We start from the raw sequence: 15,380 nt of genomic DNA, 5'->3' as shown, positions 1-15,380 counted from the left end.
TAGATATAGATAAGATAGATGTTCAATGATAGTATTATTGTTTTGCAGCACAGGGGTTCTGGCTTCAAACCAAACCAAAGAAAACATCTGTAAAGGGTGCTTGACACGCTGCGACATCGCAAGCGATTGCTAGCGATGTCGCTGGTGAAAGCACCCGCCCCCGTCGGTTGTGCGTCACGGGCAAATCGCTGCCCGTGGCGCACAACATCGCTAAGAAGGGTCACACGTACTTACCTGCCTAGCGACGTCGCTGTGACCGGCGAACCACCTCCTTTCTAAGGAGGGGCGGAGATGAGCGGGCGGAACATCCCGCCAACCTCCTTCCTTCCTCATTGCCGGCGGCCAGAGGTACGGTGATGTTCCTCGTTCCTGCGGTGTCACACGTAGCGATGTGTGCTGCCACAGCAAAGACAACAACCTGCGTCCTGCAACAGCAACGATAATTGGGAAAGGAATGATGCATTAACGATCAACGATAAGGTAAGTAATTTTGATCGTTAACGGTTGTTCATGTGTTTAACACGCAATGACGTCGCTAACGAGGCCGGATGTGCGTCATGGATTCCGTGACCCCAACAACATCTCGTTAGCGATGTCATTGCGTGTAAAGTGGCCTTAAGGAGTTTGTATGTTTTCCCCATATTAGTTAGCGTTTCCTTCTTTTCACACTCCATAGACATATTGATAGGTATGATTCCAAAAGAACCCTATTTATTCAGCTATGCTTTTTTTTATACAGAAGGTCACTGCAAAACATATGCCATACAATATATATTTTGGGTTGGGACATAGATGTATTTGACTTCAAGACTATACAGTGGTGTTAGTGGAGCCTTCTGTCATAAATGTTTGGTTCATTCATTCTGTAGGAGCCAGAACTCTTAATGGTTGGTAGGGAATCAAATACTTATCTCTCTCTGCAAAATGTAAATAAATTTATATTATTTATTCAATGTGATTTTTTGGATTTTATTTTTGATATTCTACCTCTCATTGTTAAAATTAACCTACCTTTAAAATTATAGACTTCATGTCTTTGTCAGTCGGCAAACTAACAAAATCAGCAAGGATCAAATACTTATTTCCTTCACTGTATATGTGCATCCTATACTATGTATAAATCCATAAGATAAAATAATTGGGACTTGTTTCATTCCATGCCACCTTATTTTTCCCAAAAATATATCCTAAAAACACAGTATAGTGCCTCATGAGGATGACCAATGACTGCACCAAGAGTGCCTACAGGTGTATAATACAGAATCTTTGGCATTGTGCCTGATCTACAGTAAATATATGGATTTTCCATCTGCATAAGTCCTAAGTAAAAACAATGTAGTTTACTACAGTATAATAACAATATAGAGATATAGCCATTTTTAAAATGTCAAAAATATCCTGATACAGAATGATATGGTAATACATAAAATTATAACTTGACAACTTCCATGACTTTTGTTGTATTTAGTGTTAAAGGGAATCTGTCATATTCCCCAATGTTTAACCTGTAGATATAGGGTTAATCTGCAAGTAATAGCATTACAATGCTGTCCAAGTGCTATACTGATTACTGTCTGGCTACAGGGAGAAAATGTACTTTATTCCTCCACAGACCTGCCTGCCTTTAGAGGTGTTGCTGGAGCGGTTACAGTCACCGCTCAGTACACAATGAATGACTGCTGTAAGCACACCCCAACCCATTGACTAACAGCTTGCTCTGCAGCGCATCTATGCAGAGTGAGCTGTCAGTCAAAGTGCCACTGCTTTGCCATTATAACTAAAAGCCGGAGGCTTTCAGTGAGCACCTCAACAGCATTGCAACACTATTACAAGCATTATCCGGGACTAAGTACACTAATAGCTAGATAATTGCTGACTACCTGCCTGTACTGCCCGGCACTGACTCAGAGCACTCACAGACTGTTGATGTCAATTTTACAGAGCAGTGTCTTCTCTTATGCTCTGCTCTGTTGAAGGGACATCATGTTGATGTCACGATGCTTGACAACCGGCTCCCTGCTGTCTAACTGCCCAATCAACAGAGTAGAAGCGGAAGAGCTGCTTTCTTGATGAGAGGTGACATGAAGCAGGGGAATTACTGGCTAGACTGGCAGGGATTGTTCCCATGCAGGACAGGCAGGTAGTCAGAGCAACTACCTATCTGTAAAATAATACAAGTCTTAGATAACCCCTTAAAGCAGCAGAATAACCCTATATCTGCAGGTTAATAGAGTGAGGTGTTCCCTCTAACTTTCCTCATCGTGACATGTTTTTTGTGTGTTAGTGTAAGAAATGCTACATTTATACAGCATAACATTCTACAAAAAATCATAATAACAGTTTTTAAAAAAGGACATTTAATGTACAACTTACGTGGAGAAGGCATTATTTTGCTTTTCACAACGAATACCAGTACAATTCAAGCTAGTATCGTTATTGGTATCATAATTGAAGTATAGCTGATTTAATCCATTTGCGAAGGCCACTAATACAACACAGTAAATAAAGAGAAACTTTACAATGTCCAAAAGAATTCTTCCTAATGAGATCTGCAGAGGACCCAGGTGAGAATTGGCTGTGAACAATGAGATTAATCTCAGCGAGCTAAAAATATTTGCTATGGCAAATAATGCTTCTGCTACCAAGGTTGGATGCCACATGTCCCAGTGGCTACGTTCACAATGATCTTGACTGTACTAAAACAAGAGAAAATAGTAATAATGTTATTTTCAGACCAATCCATCCATTCATTCATTCATTATTAGTGATGAGCGGACTCACAGATAACTGAGACTGGTGGGTCCTTGTTATCTGGTTTTTAAAATCCGATTCTGGACTGGATGTCAGTCCCCATATAAGTCTATGGGAACCAGAGTACAGCAATTAAAAATGTTCATAGAAGGGATACGGGTATAGGAGCAAGTGCACTGTACTTAACAAGGCTCCATCGCGGCTCTACCCTGCTTCCAGGCCGCACATTCACTTCCAGGACCATGAATTAGCCTTCATTGCACATGCGCTCCCTTGCCTGCCCACCGGCCATTCTGGCGTCTGTGATTGGTTGCAGTCAGCCTGTGTGACAGCGTCTGCCTACAACCAATCACAGCAGCTGTCTGCAGGTCACTATCGTACAGTAAAAATAAAGCATGGGTCTCCCCAGTCTGAGAACACCAGACTGTCGGGCTTTATCTTGGCTGGGTATCAAATTTTGGGGAGGGAACCACACGCTGTTTTTTTAAATTATTTACTTAACTAATAAAAAAAAAAAGCCGCAAGCAGTTAATCTTATTTTTATACACAGCCAAGTTAAGCACACGGCTGGGGGCTGCAGCCTGTAGCTGTGTGCATCATCTGTGCTGGTATCATAATGTGGGGGGGACTCTATGCCAAATATTTTATTTATTTTTACTGTACAATTTAGACCCACAGACAGCGCCTGTGATTGGTTGCAGGCAGAAGCTGTCACACAGGCTGGGGGCGGTGGGTGGGGAAAGCAGTGCATATGCAATTAAGGTAATGAGCGGCCCTGGAAGTGAATGAGCGGCCACAAGATGGTACAGCCGATCTGCAGCTCCGGTAAGTATGAATTGCTTGCTTCATTCTTGTTTTCTTTATTTTTCTTTTTTTTTTTACATTCTGAGTTGCTGGATCCAGATCAACACCCGGAATCCCAAGCCTGGATTCCGGTACTTGGGTAGTTTGAAACCTCATGAATCCGGTTTTTTACAGTCCGGGTCTGCTCATCACTATTCATAACATATACATGTATATAGTAACAGGTTTTTTTTTTATACCTTCAAGTAATACTAAATCAAAGAATCATAGTATCAGCAATCTAAAATTGGCCATACATTTCCTAACAATTATAAGTCAGGAAATTCTTACTGGTTGTCACTTTTACATGTCATTTGTTAAGTAATGTATGTTCAATCAATGACGGCATATTTATTTTATAACTATGCACTCATCTTCATTACAGTGGGAGAGTATGAGGTCTGTCGTGACACCTATTGGGGGTCACAATTAGGGATGAGCAGACTCGGTGTTGGGGTTTGCTGGGTTCAGACAAAAAGTAGTTTGGTTTGGTACCAGAACTTGACCCAAAATTGACCCTGGACCCCAAACCCATAGACGTAAATGGGGACCTTAACTTTTGGGCTATAGACTGGCTGTAAAATGGTCAGAGTAAGGTCTACAAAAGGAAGAAAAATGGAGGTAAGGGCAGGACAGTTGCCCTGCAAACAAATGTGGATAGAGAAATTACTTAAAGGGGTTCTATCTCATAACAATCATAGAAAGTAAATGAATAAAATTAATTGTGCCACCACAGAGCCTGTTTTCAGAGTTTCCCCTTGAGACAAAATTTTAAGAGTGCCCCCACAGAGCACACAGAACCCCTTTAAATTATCAAACAATAAAAAACAAACAAAAAGAAAAACCACTTGAACCAGGAGGCAAGGTCCAAGTGAAGGAGGAGATTGAGGAGAAGGTGGAGGTTGAGGAGGAGGAGGTGGAGATGGACATGGCAGTGGAGGTGGAAGAGGCAGAGGAGGAGGAGGTGAGCAATATTTTTTAATTTTTTTTAAATTTGAGAAGGCCCCAAAACATTGGGAATGGCAAATAGAATAGACAAGGAATATGCTTAAATATTCAACACACAGAATGACTGCAGACTTATCATTTTAGACTGGACAACTCCTTTAATGGAGAGTCCAAGCTTAAAATTTTCTCCTTAAAGGGGTTTTCTGCTTGAAAACAACAAGTCTAGAGTTGGTCTGTGTTTCACAGTGTGTGACTGAAGAGTTGTGCATCGTCACATCACACATTTTTGAGTAAAAAATAAGGTTCCATTTGAAAAATGCCGTTAAAGTGGCACCTAATGAGTTAACATTTGTTACGTCCAACTGGGTATTACCAGATAGCAACTCCTACAGGGAGAAGAAGACCCCAGTGAAAACTATTTAATAACACCCTCTTGGACTTAAAAATAAAGTTAGCACATTAGGTGCCAAATATTTTGATTGCTGATATGTTCAGTTTACAACGTAGAGGTAAAATAGAAAAAAACAACAACACATTTTATACTCTCTGCAGCCGCTTTACATCGTATGTCCCAAAGTACCGCTACACTGAAAGACCGGATAACTGGAGGAGATGAACTCTATTATCCCTGGCAGCCTCCATATGTCACAGAGCCATGCCCGGCATGGCTTCAGTCATCATTCAGTACATAGTGAGCGCTACTGCAACCATGTACTGAGCCGACTGTCATCAGTGCTGGGGTGTGCTTAGCTTACAGCCGCCACTCACTACATACTGAGCGGTGCAGTAGCTACGCTGGCCCTATATCTACAACTGAAACACAGAGGCTGCCAAGAGGAATAAAGTTAATTTCTTCCTGGTAGCTGGGTTTTCAGTGCTGTGGCTGTGTGATTTTAGAATGTTATTAACCTGCAGATTAACACCATGTCTGTATTACAAAGAATACCATTGTAGTGTAAAAAAAAGTTATTGATAGCTAGTGATAAGCAAGCACTCAACTGAGAGAAAGACACTCAGAAAGCACCAATGAGTTCAACAGCTCTATAAGACTCCAGCTAAGGCTGGGGCCACACAGGGATTACTGTGATCCCCTCGCACGACACTCGGCTCACGCTGGCAGTACAGCAGAGCCAAGTATCATGCGAGTGTCCCTGCGACTGAGGTCCGATTGTGCGAGTAGACCTCAGCTGCGGGGGGCAGGCCGGCACTGAGGAGGGGCAGGCCGGCTCTGAGGAGGGGAGGGAGGGATTTATCTCCCTCTCTCCTCCGTAGCTGGCAATTGCCATTCTCGCCCTGCACCAGTGTACCGAGAGTGCAGTGCGATTTTTTTTCTCACCCCATAGACTTGAATGGGTGCGAGAGAAAACAGGACCGCATTACAGTCACAGCATGCTGCGATTGTTTTCTCAGTCTGATTAGGGCTGAGAAAATAATCGCTCAAGGGTGCTGACACATAGGTTAATATTGGTCTGAGTGAAATGTGATGTTTTATCGCACTCCACTCACACCGATTTTCATGCCGTGTGGCTTAGGCCTAAGTGAGGAGTCCATGCACTCAGCTGCATAAATCCCTGGTAGCTCAAATCATTGAAATTGTGTTCAGCCTGATTCTTCTAGTGCCTATACTTCTGTTCAGCCTGATCATTCTCATGCCTATACTTCTGTTCAGCTTGATCCTTCTGGTACTTATACTTCTGTTCAGCCTATTTCTCCTGGTGCCTATCCTTCTGTTTAGCCTGCCTATAATTCTGTTCAGCCTTAGCATCCTAATGCCTATACTTCTGTTTAGCCTGATCCTCCTAGTGCCTATACGTCCATACAGCCTACTCCTCCTGGTGCCAATACTTCTGATCAGCCTACTCCTCCTGGTGCCTATAATTCTGTTTAGCCTGATCCTCCTAGTGCCTATACATTGAGCCTTCTCCTCCTTGTGCCTATAATTCTTTTTAGCCTGATCATCCTAGTGCCTATACATTGTGCCTACTTCTCCTGGTGCCTATACTTCTGTTCAGCCTACTCCTCCTGGTGCCTATACTTCTGTTCAGCCTACTCCTCCTGGTGCCTATACTTCTGTTCAGCCTACTCCTCCTGGTGCCTATACTTCTGTTCAGCCTACTCCTCCTGCTGCCTATACTTCTGTTCAGCCTACTACTCATGGTGCCTATACTTCTGTTCAGTCTGATTTTCCCGGTGCTGAGAGAGAAAGAGATCCTGGTACTGATGCCGGGAGTTCTAAAGCTCTAAAGAGTCCAGCTAAGCGAAGAGTCCTTGCGCTCAGCTGGAGAAATCCCCAGCGGCTCAGATAATTGAAAGGAGCTGTATTGTACATTAACCTGAGTGCTCGAGCACTTCACTGTTCTTTACACAATCGAGCAGCCCAGTGCTCCACCCTAATGTTCAATCGAGTAACGAGCAGTGCAAGCACCCTCGCTCATTACTACTGATACCTATTATTTATATAACAGTAAAATATCAATATTGAAAAACCTTTTTAATTTCATATGTTATACAAGAAGTACATAATAAATTGTAAAATGTGTTTATATTATATCTTAACCGTACCTTAGCATATGCAACAATTTTTAATGAAATAGTTGCTAAATATAATGAATTCATTACAAAATCCATTAAGTTCCACCAGTCATGGATGTAATCCTGAAGTCCTCCGTCCCACATCTGTTTAATTTCAGCCCATATGATGCCTATTCATTGGAAACCAAAACACAAGAAATTGCAGATATTTATTATAATGAATTAAAATGGGACATAAATGCAATTTAATAATTCAGTGCATTATTTTCTAAACATTAACATTACAATATCTATCAGATAAAAAGTATATTATGCACAGAAGTAGTAAATCCCCATATGACCCTGTATGTGATTATTTCTTGTCTTTAAAGTGGTTTACAAACAATAGAAAATAAACATAGGTTGGTAGAACATGGTATAAACAGGGGTGCACAACCGGTGACCCAGGGGCCACATGGTAATACCCTTCTTTGTAACCCTCACCCATCTGCTCACAGATTTGCTTCATAGGTAGCTGCTAACACGTATTTTCCATGTCAGGTAGAGTAGTGGGTACGCAGCACCATAGGGACAAGTACTAATGGCCTAATAGAAGAAAAAAATAGTTCCTTCTACTCCAGAGAAGTTAGATAAAAACTTTCATTTTATTCAATTTACGTATATAAAAAATTCAACTCAAACATGGGGGGATGAATAGGAAACCGGTGAAGCGTTTTGAATGCAACTGCATTCTTTCTCAAAGCCTTCCTAAAGGCCTAATGTTGTGCACCTTGATCGGGGATTCTCATATATTGCTAATTAGGGGAGTCCTGTAGCACAGAAAGCAGTTAATAAGGTGAAGAAGTGGCCAAACATGAGTGCTGCTTGATTTATTGTGGTTTATGGAAGAAGGGAAACACTAGACTGAAGCATCGTCTCAACCTACAATGAAAGCTGAGTCCATGGTCCCCATCAGTGATTGACATCTATCTTTTCATGGACACTTCTACAAAGATAACTGTCAGTCACTGATAGGACCACCTACTGGACTACTGAATATTTTCTCATACAACTTTATACTAATGTGCTCAGTTCGCCCTGCTCTATAACATGATACAGATCAGACTGTATTTTCCTAGTGACTGGTTTGGACCGTATTTTCGGTCCGAGTGCAATCCGACAAAACATCGGATTGCACTTGGACCAATATTATTCAATGAGGTTGTGCACGTCAGATTTTTTTTATTTTGAAGAAACAAAAAAAAATCACAAAATGCATCCAAGAATCAGATGACACTCACTCAGCCATTCAAGTCTATGAGTCGGTGAAAAGAAATCGAGCCACACTCAGAGGCATTCGAGTGGTGTCCGATTTTCATGGACTGACAGAATAGAAAAGATAGAGAAACCCTTTTTTTATTCTTTTCCTTATCCAATAAAAACAGATCCCACTCTGATCACAGTCTGATTAGCATTATTGACTGATTTATTGGATGTACAAAATATGGAACCCAGTCATAAAGTATAGTATAGCAATTTACACATCTTTTAGTAGTGATACACAACAGTGACAGTTTTTTGGTAATATTTTGTATTTATTGTCCATTTCTTATTAGCTTTCTTCATATTTAGAGCAAAAATAAGAAAAAAATAAAATAAACAAACAGAGAAAGTTACTGGTTTTACTCTGTCTAGTGGACTTTTCAACAGGGATGCTATCAGTTGAGCAGCCTTACATGTTGTAGAACAGACTTCTGCACATAGGAGGGGTCTGACTACAATAACATACAATACAAGGTATAATCATTACAAAAGAACTATATTCAGGGATGAGCGAACTCGAATTGTACAGTTCAGAATTCATGCAGAACATCTAGAGTCCGGTGCTCAAATCCAAACACCGAAATTTCACGGAAGATCATAGTTCGATGCTAAATAAAGCTTGATGAAAGGATGTAGCGCAGCCAATCAACAAGCTTTTTGGCTCCGGGCGCTTCCACAGCCATCACAGCTATGCCAAGTATTGCCATGGCTGTGATTGATGGGAGCACCAAGTGACCCCACCTGTATAAACACCAGACCATTGGTGGTGCCACTATTTTGTACTAACTAGCATAGGGATAGGAAACTACTTGAGAAAGGGACAGTGAAAAGTTATAGTGGGCAGGGACGCAGTGGCGTAGCTACTGCTTTTGCCGCCCCCCTCCGTTGGCCGTTGATAATCCAGAAATTTTCAAAAATTTGGAAAACCATCAAAATATTTATTTTTCATGGAACTACAATCAAATATCTAATTGTAGACTGCTGCTATTAGTCCTAGACTTTCACCTTTTTACACACATGCAGGCCTATTATACACACACACAGCTCTGCTGCATACATACAGACACACACAGCTCTGCTGCATACAGACACACACAACTGTGCTGCATACATACAGACACAAAACTCTGCTGCATACAGACACACACAGCTCTGCTGCATACAGACAGACACACACAGCTCTGCTGCATACATACAGACAGACACACACAACTCTGCTGCATACAGACACACACAACTGCATACATACAGACAGACACACAACTCTGCAGCATACATACAGACACACACAACTCTGCAGCTGCTGCATACATACGGACACACACAACTCTGTAGCTGCTGCATACATGAATACATACAGACACACACAACTCTGCTGCATACATACAGACACACACAGCTCTGCTGCATACATACAGACACACACAGCTCTACTGCATATATACAGACACACACAGCTCTACTGCATACAGACAACGCTGCAGCATACATAGACACACAAGTCTGCTGCATACAGACACACAACTGCATACAGACAGACACACAACTCTGCAGCATACTTACAGACACACACAGCTCTACTGCATACAGACAGACACAAAACTCTGCAGCATACATACAGACACAAAACTCTGCAGCTGCTGCATACATATATATACATACATACAGGCACACACAACTCTGTAGCTGCTGCATACATGCATACATACAGACAACTCTGTAGCTGCTGCATAAATGCATACATACAGACACACACAACTCTGTAGCTGCTGCATACATGCATACATACAGACACACACAACTCTGTAGCTGCTGCATACATGCATACATACAGACACACAACTCTGTAGCTGCTGCATACATGCATACATACAGACACACAACTCTGTAGTTGCTGCATACATGCATACAGACACAACTCTGCTACATACAGACAGACACACACAGCTCTACTGCATACATACATACACACACACACACAACTCTGCTGCACATATAGACACACACGCGGCTTTTGGGGGCCCGCACACGTGGCTGCTGCAGAGCTGAGGCTGCACCAAGCACAGGGCAGATGTAGCAGAGCTGAGCCTGCACCAAGCACAGGGCAGATGTAGAGGAGCTGAGCCCACACCAGACACAGGGCAGATGTAGCAGAGCTGAGCCCACACCAGACACAGGGCAGATGTAGGGGAGCTGAGCCCACACCAGACACAGGGCAGATGTAGCGGAGCTGAGCCCGCACCAGACACAGGGCAGATGTAGCAGAGCTGAGTCTACACCAAGCACAGGGAAGATGTAGCAGAGCTGTGCCTGCACCAAGCACAGGGCAGATGTAGCAGAGCTGTGCCTGCACAAAGCACAGGGCAGATGTAGCGGAGCTGAGCCTACACCAAGCACAGGGCAGATGTAGCAGAGCTGTGTCTGCATCAAACACAGGGCAGATGTAGCAGAGCTGAGCCTGCACCAATACACGCGGCTCCTGGGGGCCCGCACACGCAGCTCCTGTGGTGGGGAAAGCCCATGCAGCTCAATGGGGTCCATAAACCGGGTGGCCGGAGGCCAGCGCTCTGCTGGGGGTTGCTGGCTGGCACTCCTTCATCTCTCTGGGACAGAGCAGGACGCTGAATGGTAGCTCCGCCCACAGATGAAGCTCAATCCAGCAGGGCACTGTGGTCTGCGTGCCTTAAAGAGACAGCAGCCACAGTTTCCTGCTGAGGACTCCGGTCCCCGGAACTCGGCCCGGGGGCAGCAGAACTTAAGGCGAGTGGCCAAAATGCCGCCCCCCTGACACGTGCCGCCCGGGGCGGACCACCCCCTCCGCCCCCCCTTTGCTACGCCACTGCAGGGACGGAACAATCACGGTCGCAGGTCACATATACCACGATGGGGGACAAATTTACCAGGATGGCAGACATATTTACCAGGAAGGAGCCCTTAATGCGGTACATTAGAACAGGATGGGGGACATTACTACATAATGGGAGGAGGGTAACTTGTATGTCTTTATAGGATTTAGAACGCTATATACTGTATATCCATACATATACATACATCTGACCTAGGTCTAAATTTTGCACCAGAGCCCATCGAACACTAGTTATGCCACTGACAGTGGGGTGGCTCTTAAAAAAACTGCTGTGTGGTCTTCCAGTGGGTGCAGGGTTGAGAAATGGGTAGAAGATGATGCAGGGATTATTATTATTATTATTTATTATTATAGCGCCATTTATTCCATGGCGCTTTACAGTGAAAGAGGGTATACATACAACACTCATTAACAGTACAAAACAGACTGGTATAGGAGGAGAGAGGACCCTGCCTGTGAGGGCTCACAGGAATGGGTGATGGTACAGTAGGTAAGGATAGAGCTGGTTGTACAGTGGTGTACTGGACTGAGGGTTAATGTAGGTTGTAGGCTTGTTGGAAGAGATGGGTCTTGAGGTTCCTCTTGAAGCTTTCCACGGTAGGGGAGAGTCTGATATGCTGAGGTAGAGCGTTCCAGAGTATGGGAGAGGCACGAGAGAAATCTTGTACGCGATTGTGGGAAGAGGAGATAAGAGAGGAGAAGAGAAGGAGATCTTGTGAGGATCTGAGGTTGCGTGCGGGTAGGTACCGGGAGATGTGATGAGGTCCTAGACCACACATTGAATCAAGGCCATTTGAGTGACATACCTAATTTGGAGAAAGAGGTGGTGTGGTCATGCTGCCCCAGCTGCACAGCAAAAGAGAGAACTGGGTATAAAACACCTGGTCATTAGTCAGTCCGTTGGCTGCTACTACCCACCATGCTGATTGACTGAACACACAAAAGGCAGTTCCCTTGAAGGCCATTACTTCAGGCTGTCTGCCGATAGCACGCTGTGCCATCAGAGCCTTAAGTGAGACATAATTGTTCTTAACCTAAGCACACCTGCATGATGAGGCATCTGAATGCAAAGCTGGAGCTGCAGTGGAGTACACTCCTGAAAAAAACATTAAAATCTGAGGCTCTTCCTACTCCCTCTACTGCTGCAATCTCAGCCTCTTTCTCCTCTTTCCAAGCAACAGGCCCACCTGGCTGATTGCAAAGAAGGAATGCAACAGCACCATGATCACCAGTGTCACCGAGCATCCACACACTTTCCCATGATAGCGTTCAGCTTTTGATCCATTAAACACTGGAGAGAAAGAGTACCAACGAGAATTGCTGGACCTTTCTCTGTAGGTGTTGCCTCCTCTTCCTACTCCGCTTCCTCCATCTCCTTCTCATCCATCAGCGTCACACCTGCACTACCAACGTAAGCATGTCCAAGGGGAAATGACAGAAGGTTGATCTGAAATTCATCTGTTTGGGGGGAAAATATTCACACCACGTCGGAGCTGTGAATGGGGATCGCACAACAGTCCGATGAGTAGCCTGATGGTGTTCGATAATGGGCAAAATCTCATAGCAGCTCTGGGTCTAGCTGGTTTGTCTCACATCACCTCGCACATCGCCTGCTGCATGTATTGAAATTGATGGTGGAGAGGTTCCAGAAAAATCAGCAGAGAGGTCAGAGCTCTACAGAAAGTGCGGGTCATCTGTACACACTTTCGGCATTCTCACCTTTCTGCAGCTCACTTGTCTGCACTGCAATGTAGTCTGTACCTGTCTACCTTCCCACACACTTCCTCATATGCAATGTACTGACAACTACAGCTGGTATATGCTGGAGAGACTATGCAAATGTGGTGCCCCTGACCAGCTCAGGCACCACTGAGTACTGCACCCATGCTGGCTGAGTACAAATAGGTAATCCCAAAGGCTGAGTAGGGTGTGTACGCACAGGCACACTTTAACCAGGTCACACACATACATTAGAGGGGACCCCTGGGCAGACCCAGGAGGGGGCGTGGCCTCCATATCTCAGCTAGTGGTTCTGTAGTGAAGCTGGGAGAAGGAGTTGTGCAGTGGCAGTCAGAGGAGAAGGAGTGGAGCAGCCGAGTCTGAGGTGTAGGGTTGAAGAGCGGAACACTGTCAGACCCTGCACGTGCAGTGGCTGCTGGCGGGGGAGAACATTACTACCAAGTCAGAGTGAAAGATGCCCGAAAAAAGAGAGCAATAAGAAGTTGAGTACGAGGACTCCTGGTAATGAATGCACACACGGGGTACAGGTCCCTAGAGCCATACATCCATTTAGTGGTCTGCTAAATCCTGCAGGTGGTGGGACTAGAGGTTCCACACCAACCATCACAGAACCCGAGCATCAACAGCAACGAGGGGGGCCCATAAGAAGGATCGAGCCTGGAGCCATCTTTTCCTTGGTCCACCCTGTCAGCAAATGGGTCAGAAAGGGGAGAAAAGGCAGCTGCAACTTCCCTGGATGAATCCCACGGTACTTTATGTCAGGGGTTGTCCGAAACAAAGGTGCTAGGAAGGCGAGTCAGCAGTCACCCCTATTTCAGCCTGAAGGAAACCTGGTTCTCCCTGGTTCATCCCAGCATCGCCTGGGTTGCCTCACTCCACCAGCAAAAAAGTGAGTAAACAGCTTGAAAGACACTTTGGACTGAGACTGCTTATTCCTGCAACCTGTGGTACTACACACATACACCCGAGCCCCTGGGGCCGGCCTCACTCTCGGGAGGCCACACCATCTAACTGCAAATACCATCAGCCCCAGACTCTCGTTAAACTGCAGTGGCGGTTCCCTATCACCCTGACCGCAAAACCGAGAGTGGCGTCACGACCCCTATGAAAGTGAACCTGACATATCTGTGGCCAGAAGGGCCCCTACAGAGAAGTCCCCGCAGTGTCATGCTGCAGCACTCTGGTGGGCGACTCATCTGGCATCACGAACAGGATAAGGACTAGACCTGTTAAGACAGGTGACCGTCTGCCTTTGGAGGTCCGAATGAAAAGCTTGAAATGCCGCCATATTGCCACCGTAGAAAGCGTGCCAAAGAAACAACACCAGCCCGCGCAAAAAGAAGTAACCGCCCACGAAGAGGCGGGCTATCCTGGAACCCTTGGACCTCTCTGACCACGCGAAAGGAAGAGATGAGGGTGGATCTGGCCTTGAACGCCAGGAATGTTGCAGTCGGGTGCAGGAAATGAAACTGAGAGGGTGTGGAAAGAGAACCTGGTTGAGCGGCAACGGAGAGAGGATGACATCTGCAGGCGGTGAGCCCGAGCCAGGCACTGCTGCCTGGTGGGACTGGGAGCTCGCCCAGTTCTGTGACCGGGTGCAGGCTCGGTCCCTCCAGCAAGTGATGGAGTGGCGCTCAGAGCTGCGGGAGAGGGCTGTGGTGATTTGGGCCCACGAGAGGCGGGACGCGCGACCAGTGCCGTGCCGAGAAGTGACCACCCAGACCCCCTTGCTGCTGTCCCTGGGTGAGTCCCACACAGCCCCTGCCCCACCTGGTGCGACACCCAGCGCAACACCCGGTGCGACGTCCCGTGCGGCGTTCGGTGCAACGCTGCGCCCGGCCAGACCAGACCAGGCCGCAACGCCTTCCACCACGGCCAGACCATACCAGGCCGCAATGATTTCTACCCCGGCCGGACCAGGCCAGGCCGCAGTGCCTTCTGCCCCTACCTGCAGACCAGAAGCGGTCACAGCGCCCCAGTCGCTGACTGGGGATGCCGCCCACAGGTTCCTGCCAGAAGCGGCCGAAGAGGCGGCTCAACTAAAAAGGGACTTGAAAACGCGGTTCCCGGCGCACCTGATGAACATGTACCTGGTCCTCAGGCTGCCATCCAGACCCAGTGCAGTTCCAGCAACCTCCATGTCAGAGAGGGGTCCACCACCCTGGCCCTCTGATGAAAGTTCATCCCCAGAGCTGCTGCCAGAGCAACCGGAGAAGTATCCAGCATGACTAAGGGGGAGGAGGGGAAGCATGTAGGCTGAACCAATGATCCCCGAACAGGCGGAGGAGGACACAGCACCCTTTGCAAGTGAGGGAGGCCCTGAGGTTGCGCTGTCGTCCCCCCACTGCTGGGAAGAGGTTACAACACCCTATGCTGAGGAAGAGGAGTTAACAGCCTA

At 45.9% G+C, this 15,380-nt stretch overlaps 1 protein-coding gene across 1 annotated transcript in view; it reads right to left on the bottom strand.

The window, feature by feature from the left end:
• Positions 1 to 15,380, bottom strand: part of TRPC4 (transient receptor potential cation channel subfamily C member 4) — a 525,557-nt gene that overhangs the window by 17,938 nt on the left and 492,239 nt on the right. The window contains exons 5-6 of the mRNA XM_075337313.1: positions 7,105 to 7,244; positions 2,374 to 2,696 (exon numbers count right to left, since the gene is read on the bottom strand). Coding sequence (XP_075193428.1) covers positions 2,374 to 2,696; positions 7,105 to 7,244 — 463 coding nt within the window. The remainder of the gene's footprint in view (positions 1 to 2,373; positions 2,697 to 7,104; positions 7,245 to 15,380) is intronic.

The sequence above is a fragment of the Anomaloglossus baeobatrachus genome, chromosome 2 (assembly GCF_048569485.1).
Source record: "Anomaloglossus baeobatrachus isolate aAnoBae1 chromosome 2, aAnoBae1.hap1, whole genome shotgun sequence".
NCBI lineage: Eukaryota > Metazoa > Chordata > Amphibia > Anura > Aromobatidae > Anomaloglossus > Anomaloglossus baeobatrachus.
This window is presented reverse-complemented; position numbering and strand designations above follow the sequence as displayed.